General features: G+C 35.7%; 1 protein-coding gene across 1 annotated transcript in view; it reads right to left on the reverse strand.

Moving 5' to 3' along the window:
* Positions 1-17017, reverse strand: part of CATSPERE (catsper channel auxiliary subunit epsilon) — a 243606-nt gene that overhangs the window by 194125 nt on the left and 32464 nt on the right. The window contains exon 6 of the mRNA XM_027122413.1: positions 3866-3890. Within this exon, the coding sequence (XP_026978214.1) occupies positions 3866-3890 (25 nt within the window). The remainder of the gene's footprint in view (positions 1-3865; positions 3891-17017) is intronic.

A 17017-nucleotide genomic window follows, 5' to 3' on the forward strand; every position in this document is an offset into this window, starting at 1 on the left:
ATTGCTTTTGCTGCATCCCATAGATTTTGGGTCATCATGTTTTCAGTGTCATTTGTTTTTAAGTATTTTTGGATTTCCTCTTTGATTTCTTCAGTGATCTCGTGGTTATTTAGTAGCATATTGTTTAGCCTCTATGTATTTGTATATTTTACAGTTTTTTTTCCTGTAATTGATATCTAGTCTCATAGCCTTGTGGTCAGAAAAGATACTTGATACAATTTCAATTTTCTGTAATTTACCTAGGCGTGATTTGTGACTCAAGATATGATCTATCCTGGAGAATGTTCCATGTGCACTTGAGAAGTGTATTCTGTTGTTTTTGGATGGAATGCCCTATAAATATTAATTAAGCCCATCTGGTCTAATGTGCCATTTAAAGCTTGTGTTTCCTTATTTATTTTCTGTTTGGACGATCTGTCCATTGGTGTAAGTGATGTGTTAAAGACCCCTACTATTATTGTGGTACTGTCAATTTCCCCTCATATGGCTGTTAGCATTTGCCTTATGTATTGAGGTGCTCCTATGTTGGGTGCATAAATATTTACAATTGGTGTATCTTCCTCTTGGATTGATCCTTTGATCATTATGTAGTTTCCTTCATTGTCTATTGTAATAGTCTTTATTTTAAAATCTATTTTGTCTGATATGAGTTTTGCTACTCCAGCTTTCTTTTGATTTCCATTTGCATGCAATATCTTTTTCCATCCCCTCACTTTCAGTCTGTATGTGTCCCTAGGTCTGAAGTGGGTCTCATGTAGACAGCATATATATGGGTCTTGTTTTTGTATCCATTCAGCCAGTCTATGTCTTTTGGTTGGAGCATGTAATCCATTTACATTTAAGGTAGTTATCGATATGTATGTTCCTATTACTATTTTTTAAATTGTTTTGGGTTTGTTTTTGTAGGTCTGTTTCTTCTCGTGTTTCCTGCCTAGAGAAGTTTCTTTAGCATTTGTTGTAAAGCTGGTTTGGTGGTGAATTGTCTTATCTTTTGCTTGTATGTAAAGCTTTTGATTTCTCCATTGAATCTGAATGAGATCCTTGATGGCTAGAGTAATCTTCGTTTCAGGTTTTTCCCTTTCATCATTTTAAATATGTCCTGTCACTCTCTCTCGGCTTGCAGAGTTTCTGCTGAAAGATCAGCTGTTAACCTTATGGGGATTCCCTTGTATGTTATTTGTTGGCTTTTCATTGCTGCTTTTTAATATTTTTCTTTGTATTTAATTTTTGATCGTTTGATTAATAGGTGTCTTGGTTTGTTTTTCCTTGGATTTATCCTGTATGGGACTCTGTTCACTTCCTGGACTTGATTGACTATTTCCTTTCCCATGGTAGGAAAGTTTTCAACTATAATCTCTTCAAATATTGTCTCAGTCCCTTTCTTTTTCTCTTCTTCTTCTGGGACCCCTATAATTTGAATGTTGGTGCGTTTAGTGTTGTCCTGGAGGTTTCTAAGATTCTCTTCAATTCTTTTCATTGTTTTTTCTTTATTCTGCTCCTCGGTAGTCATTTCCACCATTTTGTCTTCCAGCTCACTTATCCATTCTTCTCCCTCAGTTATTCTGGTATGGATTCCTTGAATAGTATTTTTAATTTCATTATTGTGTTGTTCATCATTGTTTGCTCTGTAGTTCTTCTAGGTCCTTGTTAAACATTTCTTGTATTTTCTCCATTCTATTTCTGAGATTTTGGATCATCTTTTCTATCATTACTCTGAATTATTTTTCAGGTAGACTGCCTATTTCCTCTTCATTCGTTTGGTCTGGTGGGTTTTTACCTTGCTCCTTCATCTGCTACATATTTCTCTGTCTTCTCATTTTTTTTAACTTACTGTGTTTGGGGTCTCCTTTGCACAGGCTGCATGTTCATATTTCATCGATGCTTTTCCATCTTTTCGTTTTTATATTCTGCATTCTGCATGATTCCCATTCCAAATCACTAATTCTGTAATTTTCTCAACTGTATGTAGTCTTTTATTTAACCTGAATTTTTGTTTTTAGATGCCTATTTTTTCATCTTAAGACATATATATAGGATATTTTCAATGATGTACAATTATGCATAATCCTCATTCTTGTTTTCTTTGTTTTTATCCCTTCTTTTATCTTTGTGACCATTTAAAATATGGATTTAATCATCTTTCAGATGGTTCTCATCTTTAGTTTTGAAAAGTATGAACTTTCTCCAAATGTGTGAGAAGGTTTATGTGTGTGTCTATTCCAGGCAGTTTTGTATTTTTTTTGTGGTCTATAGCTTTTATTTTGAGATTATTTTCAGAGGGTTTGTTTTCTATGAGAGTCCTATACACCCTTGGTTATGAAATGGATTTTATAATCACCTCTGCCTGCGCCCTATGTGTTTCACTGCTTGTATTTTTGTGTTTACTACTTGGCTCTAGGTTCCTCAACCTCTTGAGAGATGTTTAACTTGGGCATCCACCTGAAACTCTGTGAAGGTAACTCCTTGTCCATTTATGGCCCCCAAAAGGATGTATCATTTATTTGAAATTACTCTAAGACAGTGAGTGAAGCCTTACTAGTTCTCATTTTACAGACTTTTCATAAATCCTAGCTTCATGTAGGGAGATTAGTTTCAGCTCCTCCCTCTCCCATAGGTTGGAGGCTTCATTTTCTATTCCCACGCAAATGTTAAAACATCACCCTTTGTCTACTAGGGCTTATATTCTGTCTAATTATCTTACTTCTGAATTCATTCTTCTCTAACTCTGGATTTTAGTTCTTTAGTTACTTCTGACAACTAGGAAATTCCTTTACTTGCTTTTAAATTCTATACACATGTGTACCAATATTAATGTAAAAGTCTACACTAGTATTATACATACGTATTTTGTAAAGGCATTTCTGTATGTTTTGAGTGAGATGGAGGCTATTCTGCATTATTTGGGTCTGTAATAGGTATTCTACTTTTAGAAGTTTCTCTCTATTTTCTGTCTTAAAATTCCTTATCCACGGATAATACTCTTTCTTCCTTTTTTTCACTGTTATAGTTATAGACTTAATAAATAATCCTATAATGCCAACTGGGACTGGGATATGGATACATATGAACACATGAGCTCATTCAGCCATCTTGATCCAATATAGGAAGTTTATTTCTTCTTATTATTTTTCTGCCTCTTCTTTCCACTAAATCACTATGTTGAGAAAATGAAAATATTTATAGAGCTTAAGTTTCCAAATATTACCACCTTATTTCAATTTTCAAATTTTTGAATATATCTCTCTGTCATACTTCTAATCAGTCAAAATTTTTGGATCTCAAAACCCCTTCATAGGCTTAAAAATTATTGAGAATCCCACAGAGCTGTTGTTTTATGTGGGTTAGCTCTATTAATATTTATTACCATATAACAAATTAAAGTTGAGAATATTTAAAGATATTTATTAATTTATTTTAAAATTTATGATAGACCTATTACATATTAACATTAACTAACATATTTTTATGAAAAAAATAATTATTTTCCAAGACAAAAAATAGTAAGAAGATTGGTTGTTTTACATTGTAAATTCTCTTTAATATCTGCCTTAATAGAAGAGAGCTGGCTTATCATCTGTGCTCCTACATTCAAGCTGTTGGTATATGTTATTTTGGTGGAAGTATATGGGGGGAAATCTATCCTCACACAGATATGTAGCTGGAAAAGCGTAGACCTCGTGGACCTTCTAAAAAGGTCTGTGAAGACCAGGGGATCTTAGTCTATAACTTGAGTAACCACTTCTCTAAGCGAATTTTATTGAAAATTCATTTAGAAAATTCCTCTTCTAGTAAATATGGAAGATATGATGGAAATAATATATAGTATAATATATGAGAGATATACAAAAACTTCAAAAAGATTTACCTGGGTTAAATTGTTAGTGAAATTTCTGTTGGGAAAAAGAGAAATCATATTTTAGTAAACAGCATGTTAAATATTAGTTTGAATATTCTACTTTCAACATACATGTTTATAAATCTTTGAATATTCTCTTTATATTCCATCACAGATACATAAATGATTAAATCTAAATGTTAAAAAAAACTCATGTCAATAATTAAATATAATTATTGATCCTCATGTGTTGTCAACAAAAGGCTGAAGGGCACGAATCTATATACTTTCTTAATAGTACTGTAAGCTCACATAGCCAAAGTTGCATGATTAATCTTCTTTAAAAATTTGACATGATCAATGCACATTAAAAAGTCTATAGAGTTTAGGGACTTCCCTGATGGTCCAGTGGTTTAGACTCCGTGTTTCCAATGCAGGGGGTGCAGGTTCAATCCCTGGTCAGGGAACTAAAATCCTGCATGCCACACAGCATGGTCCCCCCAAAAAAGAATTCTACAGAGTTTACACGTTTTAATTTATGTCAAAACCAAATTTATCAATCAGCACTGCAAATGCTTCATTTTTCAGCCTTTCAGTGTAAATTTTCTGAAAGGAGCAACATTCACTTGTATGTTTAGTTATATGTTTTTTAGAAAGTAATTATTGTCACTTTAAAGATATCTGTATTTTTTAAATCATATAATCTCTAAAAGTCAATGACTCAGGACTGTGTTTTCATTTGTGCATAGTGTTTAATACATTATTAGGTACAAAACAAAATGAAGATGTTTGGGGAATCAGTAAATGTGCATGCAGTGAGTTTCTGAGACCGCATAATGAAAATAATATTTTGTATGTTCAATCTGTTATATGAGAAAGCCACTGAAAATAAGTACTATAAATCCTGACAGGCAAATGTGCCCAAAGTTCAGAAAGTATGAAGTTTATCAAAAAAATCCCCTGCCAGTACACAGGCACCTAAAACTAACCCCTGCAGCTGAGCATGTGTACAGTACTGGCTTGGGCCACCAGTGCTGCCTGCTTTGGTCCCTAGCTACTGGACCTGGAAGCACTGCTGAGGACTATCACAGCCCTTGCAGTCATCCTGGTCACCCTGCAGCATTTGGTAAACACAATGCAATTCTTGATGTTTTGGACCCCAGTGGCCTGCGCTGATGAAACATGCCCCACTGGATCCAGAGCCACTACTTGCCCCTGCACATGGCCCCCCACACCACTAGACCTGCAGTCACAGCACGCTCCAGCATGCACAACCACAGGTGAAGGTTTTTTCTTAATGAAGTCAGTCTGTGACAACTGGAAGTGGTGACTTCAAATGTGCAGACACCTACACAGGCTACAGGGTCCATGAAGAATCAGGGAAACATGACACCACTTAAGGAACATAGTAAACTCCAGCAATGGCCCCTAAGGAAATAGATATATATACACGAATAGCCTGATAAAGAATTCAAAATAGGGTTCTAAAGATGCTCAGAGAGCTATGAGAGAAAAAAGACAAGCAATTTAATGAAATTAGAAAAACAATACTAGAACAAAATGAGAAGTTCAACAAAGAGGTAGAAAACATAAGGAAGAAACAAATTGTGGCCCTAAGGAATACAATGACTGCAGTGAAGAATTTATAAGAGAGCTTCAACAGCAGACTGGAACAAGCAGAAGAAATAATCAGTGAACTCAAAGACAGATCTTTTGAAATTATCTAGTCAGAAGAGCAAAAAGAATAAAAAGGAATGACAAAAGCCTATGAGATTTATAGGACACCATTAAGAGAAACAATCTATGCATCATTGGAGTCCCATAAGGAAACGATGGGGAGAAAGAGGCAGAGGCTTATTAAAAATGTGTAATAGCTGAGAGTTTCCCAAACCTGGGGAGAGATTTGACATCAAAGTTCATGAAGCTAATAGGTCATCCCAAGATTTCAATCTCAAATGATCTTTTCCAAGATCATTAAGATGGAACTGTATAAAATTAAAGACAAAAAAGAAAATTTTAAAAGCAGCAAGAGAAAAAAATCCTCTCAAAAAGGAAAACCCCATAAGGCTAACAGTGGATTTCTAGGAAAAACTTTGCAGGCCAGGGGAGAGTAGGCCAGGGAAGATATATTCAAAGTGCTGCAAGAAAAATAAATTGTCAGTAAAGAACACTTTACCCAGGTAATTTGTCCTTCAAAATGAATGCAAGATAAAGCTTTTCCCAAACAAATAAAAGCTGAGGAAGTTCATCATCACAAGATCTGTCTCACAAGATCTGTCTCATAAGAAATGCTGAAAAGTTCTTAAAGCTGAAATGAAAGGCCTTTAATTAGTAAAATGAAAACATATGAAAATATCCAACACACTGTTAAAGGCAAGTATATAGTCAGATTCGGAATATGTTAATATTTTAATAAGGTGATGTGTTAACCACTTACCTCTAGCATAAATGTTAAAGGGCAAAATGTATTAAAAACAGTTATGGCAACAATAATTTGTCAGTAGAAACAGAATATAAAGAGATGTAAATTGTGACATCAAAAACATAAAATATGGAGGGATAGTAAAAGGGTAGAGGTTTTGTATGCAATAGAATATAAGTAGTTATTAGCTTGAAATAATCTGCTATAGATTTTGGAGAGGGATCACGATAACAGAGTAGGAGGATGTGGAGCTCACCTTCCCTCACAAACACATCAAAAATACATCTACATGTGGAACAAGTCTCATTGAAAACTGGCAGAAGATCTCCTAACAACCAAAACTGCAAGAAAGATCTCCACATAACTGGGTAGGACAGAAAAAAGAAGCACATCAGGTCAGGATCGGCACCCATGGAAGGTATCTGTAAGGAAGAGAAGGTCCTCACTGGCTGTCCTAGGGAGCCCACTTACCTGCTGGGAAATCCACTGAGACAGACAGAAGGACTGGAGAAGCCTAGACTCTGCTCGCAAGGAGTGCACACATGCTGGCTTGCTAACAATCAAGGAGGAGAGAGAGACTTGCACTGGTGGCTGCTGCCTTGCAGCACTTCCCAGTCTGAAGGGGCAAACACCCTTGCCCTGCTCTCCGTACACCACTGCCTGGTGCAAACTCTAGCAAAGATTCATTCTACCTATGCAGAGACAGATGGGACACCTTGGGTATGATCTGGGCAGAACCGCAGAGATCACTGTCAGCACACACATGGGAGCAGCAGATCAAACCTGGCAGATGTCAGTGGGCACACTGGGTGATGTCACAAGAATACAGAGTGGACAAGTACTGAATCTTGGGAAGACAGGCCCTGGCAGAGGACTCTAGCTAAGCAGAGACAACTGAAGAACATGGGGTATGACTAGGGGGAGCCTCAGAGCCCATTATCAGCATGTGTGCACAGTGGTGGTGAGTCCAGATGTAGCAGACACTGTCAGTGTGCACACAGGGCTGCACCACAAGAACGTGGGGCTAGGCTCTAAATCTCGGATGGACAGGCCCTGGACAGGAGTATACAGCAAGGAGCCAGTCAGAGTGCCGTGGTTCCATCCACTCCACACCACAGCTTAGCACCAAATCTGGCAGCCCTGCTCCCAGGCAGCAACACAGCCACCTCATTTAGAAAAGTAAAGACAAAAACCACATAATCATCTCAATAGACACAGAGAAAGCATTTGACAAAATTCAACATCCAAGATAAAAACTCTCACCAAAGTGGGTATATGTGGAACATATCTCAATATAATAAAAGCCATTTATGACAAACCGACAGCCAACATAATGCTCAATGCTGAAAAGCTGAAACCCTTCCCACTAAAATCTGCAACAAGACAAGGATCCCCGCACTCACCATTTCTCTTCAACATAGTATTGGATGTCCTACCCACAGCAATCAGACAAGAGACATAAATAAAAGATATCCAAATTGGAAGGGAAGAAGTAAAACTGTCACTATCTGCAGATGACATGATACTCTATATAGAGAATACTAAAGTCTCCACACAAAAACTATTAGAACTAATAAATGAATTCAGCAAGGTAGCAGGATAAAATATTAATATATAGAAATCTGTTGCATTTTTATACTAACAATGAAATATCAGACAGAGAAAGTGAAAAAACAGTCCTGTTGAAAAATCTCATTCAAAAAAATAGGAACAAACTTAACAAAGGAGGTGAAAAATCTATGCATTGAAAACTATAAAACACTGATAGGGCTTCCCTGGTGGCGCAGTGGTTGAGAGTCCGCCTGCCAATGCAGGGGACACGGGTTTGTGCCCCAGTCCGGGAAGATCCCACATGCCGCGGAGTGGCTAGGCCTGTGAGCCATGGCCGCTGAGCCTGTGCATCTGGAGCCTATGCTCTGCAATGGGAGAGGCCACAACAGTGAGAGGCCCGCATACCGCAAAAACAAAACAAAACAAAACAAAAACAAAAAAACACTGATAAAGTAAATTGAAGGTAATTTAAAGAAATGGAAAGATAGCCCATGCTCTTGGATGGGAAGAGTTAATATTGTTAAAATGGCCATACTACCCAAAGCAATCTACAGATTTAGTGCAATCCCTATCAAAATACCCGTGACATTTTTTCACAGAACTAGAACAAATAATCCTAAAACTTATATGGAACTACAAAAGACCCAGAATTGCGAAAGTAATCCTGAGGAAAAAGAACCAAGCTGGAGGCATAACCCTCAGACTTCAGACTATCCTACAAAGCTACATAATCAAAACATGTGGTATTGGCACAAAAACAGATGTGTAGATCAATGGATCAGAACAGAGATCTCAGAAACAAACCCACACACCTATGGTCAAATAATCTGTAACAAAGGAGGCAAGAATATATAATGGTGAAAAGGCAGTTTCTTCAACAAGTGGTATTGGGAAAGCTGGACAGCTACATGTAAATCAACGAAATTAGAACACTCCCTCACACCATATTAAAAAATACCTGAAAATAGTTTAAAGACCTAAATATAAAATAGTACATCATAAAACTCATAGAGAACATAGGTAGAACATTCTCTGACATAAATTGTACCAATGTTTTCTTAGATCAGTCTCCCAAGGCAAAAGAAATAAAAGCAAAAATAAACAAATGGGACCCAATTAAACTTAAAAGCTATTGCACAGCAAAGGAAACCATCAACAAAATGAAAAGACAACCTATGGAAAGGGAGAAATATCTGCAAATGATGCAACTGAGAAAGGGTTAATATCCAAAATATACAAGTGGTTCATACAACTCAATATAATAAAAACAAACAACCCAATCAAAAATTGGGCAAAATACCTCTAAATAGACATTTCTCCAAAGAAGACATAGAGATGGCCAACAGGCACATAAAAGAGGCTGAATGCTGCTAATTATTAAAAGAAATGCAAATCAAAACCACAATGAAGTATCACCCTACACTGGTCAGAATGGCTATCATCAAAAGCCTACAGTTAATAAATGCTGGAGAGGGTGTGGAGAAAAGGTAACCCTCCTAAATTGTTGGTAGGAATACAAATTGGTGCAGCCACTATAGAAAACAATAAGGAAGTTCCTTGAAAAAACAAAAACAGAGCTACCATATGATCCAGCTATCCCACTCCTGGGTATATATCCAGAAATGACAAAAACTCTAATTTGATACATGCACCCCAATGTTCATAGCAGCACTATTTACAATAGCCAATACATGGAAGCAACCTAAATGTCCACCAACAGAGGAATGGATAAAGAAGATGTGGTACATATATACAATGGAATATCACTCAGACAAAAAGAATGAATTATTGCCATTTGCCACAATAATGGATGGACCTAGAGAATATTACACTTAGTGAAGTAAGTCAGAGAAAGACAAATATTATATTCCACTTATATATGGAATCTATATACAAAACAGAAACTAACTCACAGACATAGAAAATAAACGTATGGTTACCAAAGGGGAATGGGAAGCAGGTATAAATTAGGAGTGTGGGATTAACATATACAAACTACTTTGCATAAAATAGATAAGTAACAAGGATTTACTGTATAGCACAGGGAACTATATTCAAAATCTACTAATAACCTATAATGGAAAATAATCTGAAAAAAATATATGTACATAAAACTAAATCATTTTGTTGTACACCTGAAACTAACACAATATTGTGTATCAACTATATTTCAATAAAAAAAGAAAAGACAATCTGTTATATCTATAAGATGTTTCAACCACACACACACCAGTTATAGTAGATACATACAAGATGAATAAAAGGGAGTAAAAGAATACCACTATGGAAAATCATCAATTCACAAAAGAACAGCAAGAGAGGAAGAAAGGAACAAAGGGATACAAAAGAGCCAGAATATAATTAATAAAGCAGCATTAACAAGTCCTTATCTTAAAAAAATTACTTTAAATGTAAATGGATAAAATTCTCCAATCAAAAGGCATACAGTGGCTGCATGGATTAAAAAAAAACAAGACCCAACTATATGCTGCCTATAAAAGACTCACCTCAGCTTCAAGGACATATATAGGCTCAAAGTGAAGGGATGGTAAAACATATTCCAGGTAAATGAAAGCCAAAAAAAGAGCGAGGATAGCTATACTTATATCAGGAAAAATAGACTTTAAGTAAAAAAGTGTAACAAGAGACAAAGAAATTCAATATATAATGATAAAAACCAATTATTCAAGAGGAAATAACAGTTGTAAATATATATGCACTCAACATCAGAGCACCTAATATACTAAGCAAAACTAACAGATCTAAAAGGAGAAATACACAACAATATAATAATAGTAGAGGATTCCATTTTCAACAATGGATAGATCATCTAGACAGAAAATCAATAAAGGAATGTTGTACTTGAACTATACTTTACACCAAATGGGCCTAAAGAACATTCCATCCAACAGCAGAATGCACAGTCTTCTCAAGCACACATGGAACATTCTTCAGGATAGATCAAATGTGAGGTAAAACAAGTCTTAGCAAATTTTAAAAGATTGAAATCATACCAAGTATCTTTTCTGATTTTTCTTCATCTTTTCATACCATGGTATTAAACTAGATCAATAACAGAGGGAATACTAGAAAATTCACAAATATGTGTAAATTAAACAACACACTTCTGAACAACCAATGGGTCAAAGATGAAATAAAAAAGGAAAATCAAAAAATATCTTAAAACAATGAAAATAAAAACACAACATAACAAAACTTATGGGATGGAGCAATAAAAGTTCAAGTCAAGAAGGGATATTTATAGTGATAAATGCCCACACTCAGAAAAAAGAAAGACCTCAAATAAACAATATAACTTTATACCTGAAGAAAATAGAAAAAAAAAAAGAAAGAAACTAAATTCAAAATTAGCAAAGGAGAGGAAATAACAGTGAAATAGAACAGAAATAAAAGAGACCAAAAAAAGAATAAAACTAAGAATTTTTTTAAAAGATAAACAAAATTGGCAAAACTTTAGCTAGACTACCTACGAAAAAAGAAGACTCAAATTACTGAAATCAGAAATGAAAATGAGAAAATCACTACCAATTCTACAGAAATTTTTAAAGAAATCATAAAAGACTACTATGAACAATTAGGCCAAAATATTGGACAATCTAGTAGAAATGGATAAATTCCTAAAAATATATGACCTACCAAGAATAAATCATGAAGAAGCAGAGTATCAGACAAACCAATTATGAGTCAGAAGCTTGAACTAGTAAGCAAAAATCTCCCAACAAAGAAAAAGCCCAGTATTTGATGGCTTCATTGGTGAATTCTACCAAGCATTTAAGGAAGAATTGATACCAATTCTTTCCAAACTCTTCCAAAAAACTGAAGAGGAGTGGATATTTCAAAACTCTTTTTGCAAGTGCAGCATTACTCCAATATCAAAACCAGATAAGGGCACTACAAGAAAAGAAAACTACAGGCCAACATCCCTGATGAATACAGATCCAAAAATTCTCAGTGACATACTAGCAAACCAAATTCAACAGCATATTAAAAGGATCATACACAATGATCAAGTGAGATTTGTCCCTGGAATGCAATACAGGAAAATAAATCAATGTGATAACCACATTAATAGACTGAAAGACAAAAATCATTTGATCTTCTCAATATATGCAGAAAAAGCATTTGACAAAATACATTATCCTTGATTGATAAAAACCCTCAACAAATTGGATATAGAAGGAATATACTTCATCATAATAAAGGCAAGATATGACACACCACAGCTAACATCTACTCAGTCATGAAAGGTTGAAAGCTTTTCCTTTAAGGTCAGGAACAAGACAAGGGCACTCATTCTCACCATTTCTATTCAACATAATAACTGAAGTCCTAGAGAAAGCAATCAGGCAAGAAAAAGAAAAATAAGGCATCTGAATTGGAAAGAAAGAAATAAAATTGTCTCTGTTTGTTGATGATATAATCTTGTATATAGAAAATCCTAAAGAGTCCACCCCAAAATTGTTAGAACTAATCAATAAATTCAGGAAAGTTGCAGCATACAAAATCAACATGCAGAAATCAGTTGCATTTCTATATACTAATGATAAACTATCTGAAAAAGAAATAAAGAGAGCAACAATAGCAACACAAATAATAAAGTACAGGAATAAATTTAACCATGGAAGTGAAATATCTATATACCAAAAATTATAAGACATTGATGAAAGAAACTGAGGAACACTTAAATAAATGGAAAAATATCCCATGTTCATGGATTGGAAGAGTTAATATTGTTAAAATGTTCATACTACCCAAAATCTTATATAGAGTCAATGAAATTCATATCAAATATCCAACGGAATTTTCACAGGAATAGAAGAAACAATTCTGAAATACATATGGAGCCCCAAAGACCCCAAAGAGTCAAAGCAATCTTGAGAAAGAAAGCCAGAGGCATCACATTTCCTGATTTCAAAGTACAATACAAATCTATAGTAATCAAAACGGTATGGTACTGGCATTAAAATAGATACACGGAGCAATGGAACAGAATAAGGGCACAGAATTAAACCCTCACAAATATGGTCAACTAATGTTTGACAAGGGCACCAAGAACAGGATATGGGCAAAGAAGAGATAGTGTTGGAAAAACTGGATATCCATATGCAAAACAATGAAACTGGACCCTTACCTTATACCACTCAAAAGATCAACTCAAGGACTTCCCTGGTAGTGTAGTGGTTAAGAATCTGCCTGCCAATGCAGGGGACAAGGGTTCGAGCCCCGGTCTGGGAAGATCCCACATGCCACGGAGCAACTAAGCCCATGCGTCACAACTACTGAGCCTGCACTCTAGAGCCTGCAAGCCACAACTACTGAGCCCATGTGTCGCAACTACTGAAGCCCACACACCTAGAGCCCGTGCTCCACAACAAGAGAAGCCACTGCAATGAGAAGCCCACACACCACAACAGAGTAGCCCCCACTCGCCACAACTAAAGAAAGCCCGCGCACAGCAACAAAGATCCAACACAGCCAAAAATAAATAAATTAAAAAAAAATCAACTCAAAATGGACTGAGAACTTAAATATTATACCCGAAACTGTGAAACTCCTAGAAGAAAACATAGGGAAGAATCTCTCTGATATCAGCCTTAGTAATGAGTTTTTGGATATGACATCAAAAGCATAAGCAACAAAAGTAAAAATCAAAAAGTAAGAATACATTAAACTAAAATGTTTCTGCACAGCAAAGGAAGCAGATGAGTAAGTTTTAGGGATCTAATGTACAGCATGGTGACTATAGTTAACAATAATGTATAATAAAAAGAAAGACAGAGAAGATACTGGTATTAGGTTAGTGAAGGAATGAGAGTTTTAAGAAGAAATAAGTGATACCCAGCATTAAATGTGGTACAGAAATCAAACAGTAAAAGGACTAAAAAAATCCCATTAAACTTTCAGTAACGTTGCCAAAGCAGTTTAAGTGGATAGACAGATAGTAGGCAGAGAGTACTGGGATAGACTGATGAAGCAGAACATTGTTACAGTGAATTTGAAAAAGATGATAATTTGAGCATGACCCCTTGGATCCTTCTCCCTTCCTTTTCTGTATTCTAACCCTAGGGGAGAGAGAGAATAAAGCAAGAGAGTTTAGATGCTAATACAGTACCTGATCCATGAATTCTCTTCCCTCGGGTCAGAATTCTGGTTTGTGGGCAGAGTCAATAGGTTAGGAAAGCCCAGGGAAGAGAGGCAATGCTCAGCAGGGCCTTGTACTTGAGGTTTAATGCTTTTCAGTCTCTGTCTTGAAATTCTTTTTTCTTTTTTTTCCCCCGGTTCGTGGGCCTCTCACTGTTGTGGTGTCTCCTGCTGTGGAGCGCATGGCTCACGGGCCCAGCCGCTCTGCAGCATGTGGGATCCTCCCGGACCTGGGCACGAACCCGTGTCCCCTGCATCGACAGACGGACTCTCAACCACTGCGCCACCAGGGAAGCCCTGTCTTGAAATTCTTAATAAATGTATCTTTGAACCTGTGGTTTGTACGTGAAGTATGATAGGAAAATGAAGCATGCACTTGGAGGTTTGGCTCATGCAGTACTGTCTCCTATTACTTATCTTTCCCATGGGACAGGCTCTTGGCCACCCACTCATTACGCCCTGGCACCTTGGGTCCTGCCTGGCCTTTCCCTTCTCACTCCTTGTCCTGAAAACTAGTTCTGGGCTCAGGTATGAGGAGGGTCAGCATAGGGTGTTTAAGTCCTGTGACATCTTGAAGTAAGGCATGCCAGCAATTGTCCTCCCCGAACCCCAGCTAGCAAAATTATGGTGTGGCTGATGGAGGCCTCATCTAGGCAGGTACCAAGGGTGTCACACCCACCCCCAATCCAGGTACCAAGGGTGTCACAGTGCAGAGGTTGCAATATCCTTGAGGGTTGCCTATCAGCTATGGGTTGAGGTGGTAGGTCCACTGTAAGGGAAGATGTCTGGTTTGACTTCTTCAGACCCCACCCCTGGTTGAAGTATTATATGTCAGTCCAATGACTGTTGAGAGGGAAAATTGAGCAGCTAATGGGCTGCACACACGCTAAACCTGGTGACTATATGAGTTTGTACTTGACCCAAGAGTATTCTCATGTCCAAGGGAGCATGACATTATATTCCAAATAAAAAGTGCCATGACGGGTAGAGAGTAACTACAGAAGAAAGGAAAAGCTTTATATTTAATACTTTTAATGGTATTTTTCCCTTGGCTTTTGAACCAGAGGCCCTCCATATTCATTTTGTACTGCACCCAACAGATTACACAGCCAGTTATGGATGCAATAATGCAGAAATGGTAGAATATAGTATACAATGGTACTTTCCTCTAGATAGTAGGATTTTAGTAGTTAAAAAAATTTAAACACAGATGATGAGAGAACTAGAAAACTGAAAGAAACATTTGAAAAAATAGTCTAGAATGAGTCATGGGAAATAAAAAGATAGGAAATGTGAAAAGATTTGAAGCATCGGGAAGGACAGAATGAAATGGTGGCATGTTTCTATTATGGAAATTTAAAAAGAAAGAAGAAAGAGAATGAGAGAAAACCAGGATTTGAAAAGATAGTAACTGAATTTTCAGAATTTATGAAAGGCTTTAATCGTCAGATTCAGGAACTATAATAAATCAAAAGTAGGATAAATATAAAGAAACTTACAATAGCAAAGTTTGTATAGCTCAATAGGTAAGGTTGAACTTCTTAAAACAGCTACAGAGAAAATAATGATTACCTAGAGAAGGAAAATCCATTAGACAGAGAGCAGACTTCTCAACTGCAATAGCAGAAGCCAGAAGTCAATGAAAAATAATTCTAAGGCCTTGAAAATCAAAGGTTAAAGATACATGAACATATTAATATAAGACAGAACATAAGTTGAAAAGCATTACAAGTGAGAAACAAGGTCACTACAAACAAAGTCTCAATTCTTCAAAAAATCTTAATAATTCTAAAGTTATATGCACTAAAAGATAAAATAAAAAGCAAAAATTTACATACCTACAAGGAAAAGTGACGTATCTACCATCATAGTGGGAAATTTTAGCCAATATCAAGTCAACAATGAGCCAAATAAGTACACAAGACTTTGAACAGTACACTTAACACACCTGATCTACTGGACATAAATAGCATACTTCATCCAACAATAGGAAAATATATTTTCTTTAGGTACACACGAGACATTTATAAAATTTGACTACATGCTAAGCCAAAGATTTGATTCTAACGCTTTTGTGATCACAATACAATTAGGTTAGAATTCAATAACAAAACAATAATTTAAAAGGCTCATGTCTGTAAATTTAAAAATGCATTTCTAAACAACTCATTGCTCAAACAAATTGTAGCAGTTACTAAACAATTATTTATGAGCAATAATGAAAAATTACAATTATGAGATATTCCACTATTTGTTGATGCAGCTATAGAGGTACTTAGAAGAAATTTTATTTCCTTAAACACATACATTCGAAAAAAAAGGAAGTTTTAAGCCTAGTAGGCTATATAACTAATTCAAAAACTTTAGAAAAACAAACTCAAAAAAAGAAATAATGTAAAAAACAAATTGAGATAAAATAGACAACAATACAAAAGCTCAATAAAGCCAAAAGATGGTTCTTTGAAAAGACTAATAAAATAGAAATATCTCTAGGAAGAAGAACAAGGAAATAGAAGGAAGGCACAAATAAAAATATTAGAAATGATAAAAGAGAGGCATACCTACTATTACTTCAGTGATTAAACAAATATAAGAGGATATTATGGACAACTTTATGACATTAAAATTGATACTAAAATTGCTAACTGAAGACATGGATGAATTCCTGGAAATAAAATACTACAAAAAGGGATTTTATAAGAATTAGAATTCCAAAATAGGATTTTAACCATTAAAGAAATTGAGTTAATAGTTATAAAATTTCCCCCACACACACTCAAAAAATCCAGGTCCAGGTAGATTTCTATGCAAGTTTCCATCAAATATTCAAGGAACATATATTTCCAATCTTATACAAAATCTCTCAGAGAACAGAAAAGAACTCATCCTAACCTACATGATGAGTCTAGCATAGCCTTGATATCAAAAGAGGAAAAGGATAGTACAAGGGGAGTAAAACCACAGGCCAATCTCACTCATGTATATTCGCACACACAAAAAATTAAATAATATTAGCAAATGGAATCTATCAATGTATATGAAAGTTG

Source organism: Aethalodelphis obliquidens, unplaced genomic scaffold (genome assembly GCF_003676395.1).
Source record: "Aethalodelphis obliquidens isolate GAN/ISIS:26980383/991018 unplaced genomic scaffold, ASM367639v1 scaffold24, whole genome shotgun sequence".
NCBI lineage: Eukaryota > Metazoa > Chordata > Mammalia > Artiodactyla > Delphinidae > Aethalodelphis > Aethalodelphis obliquidens.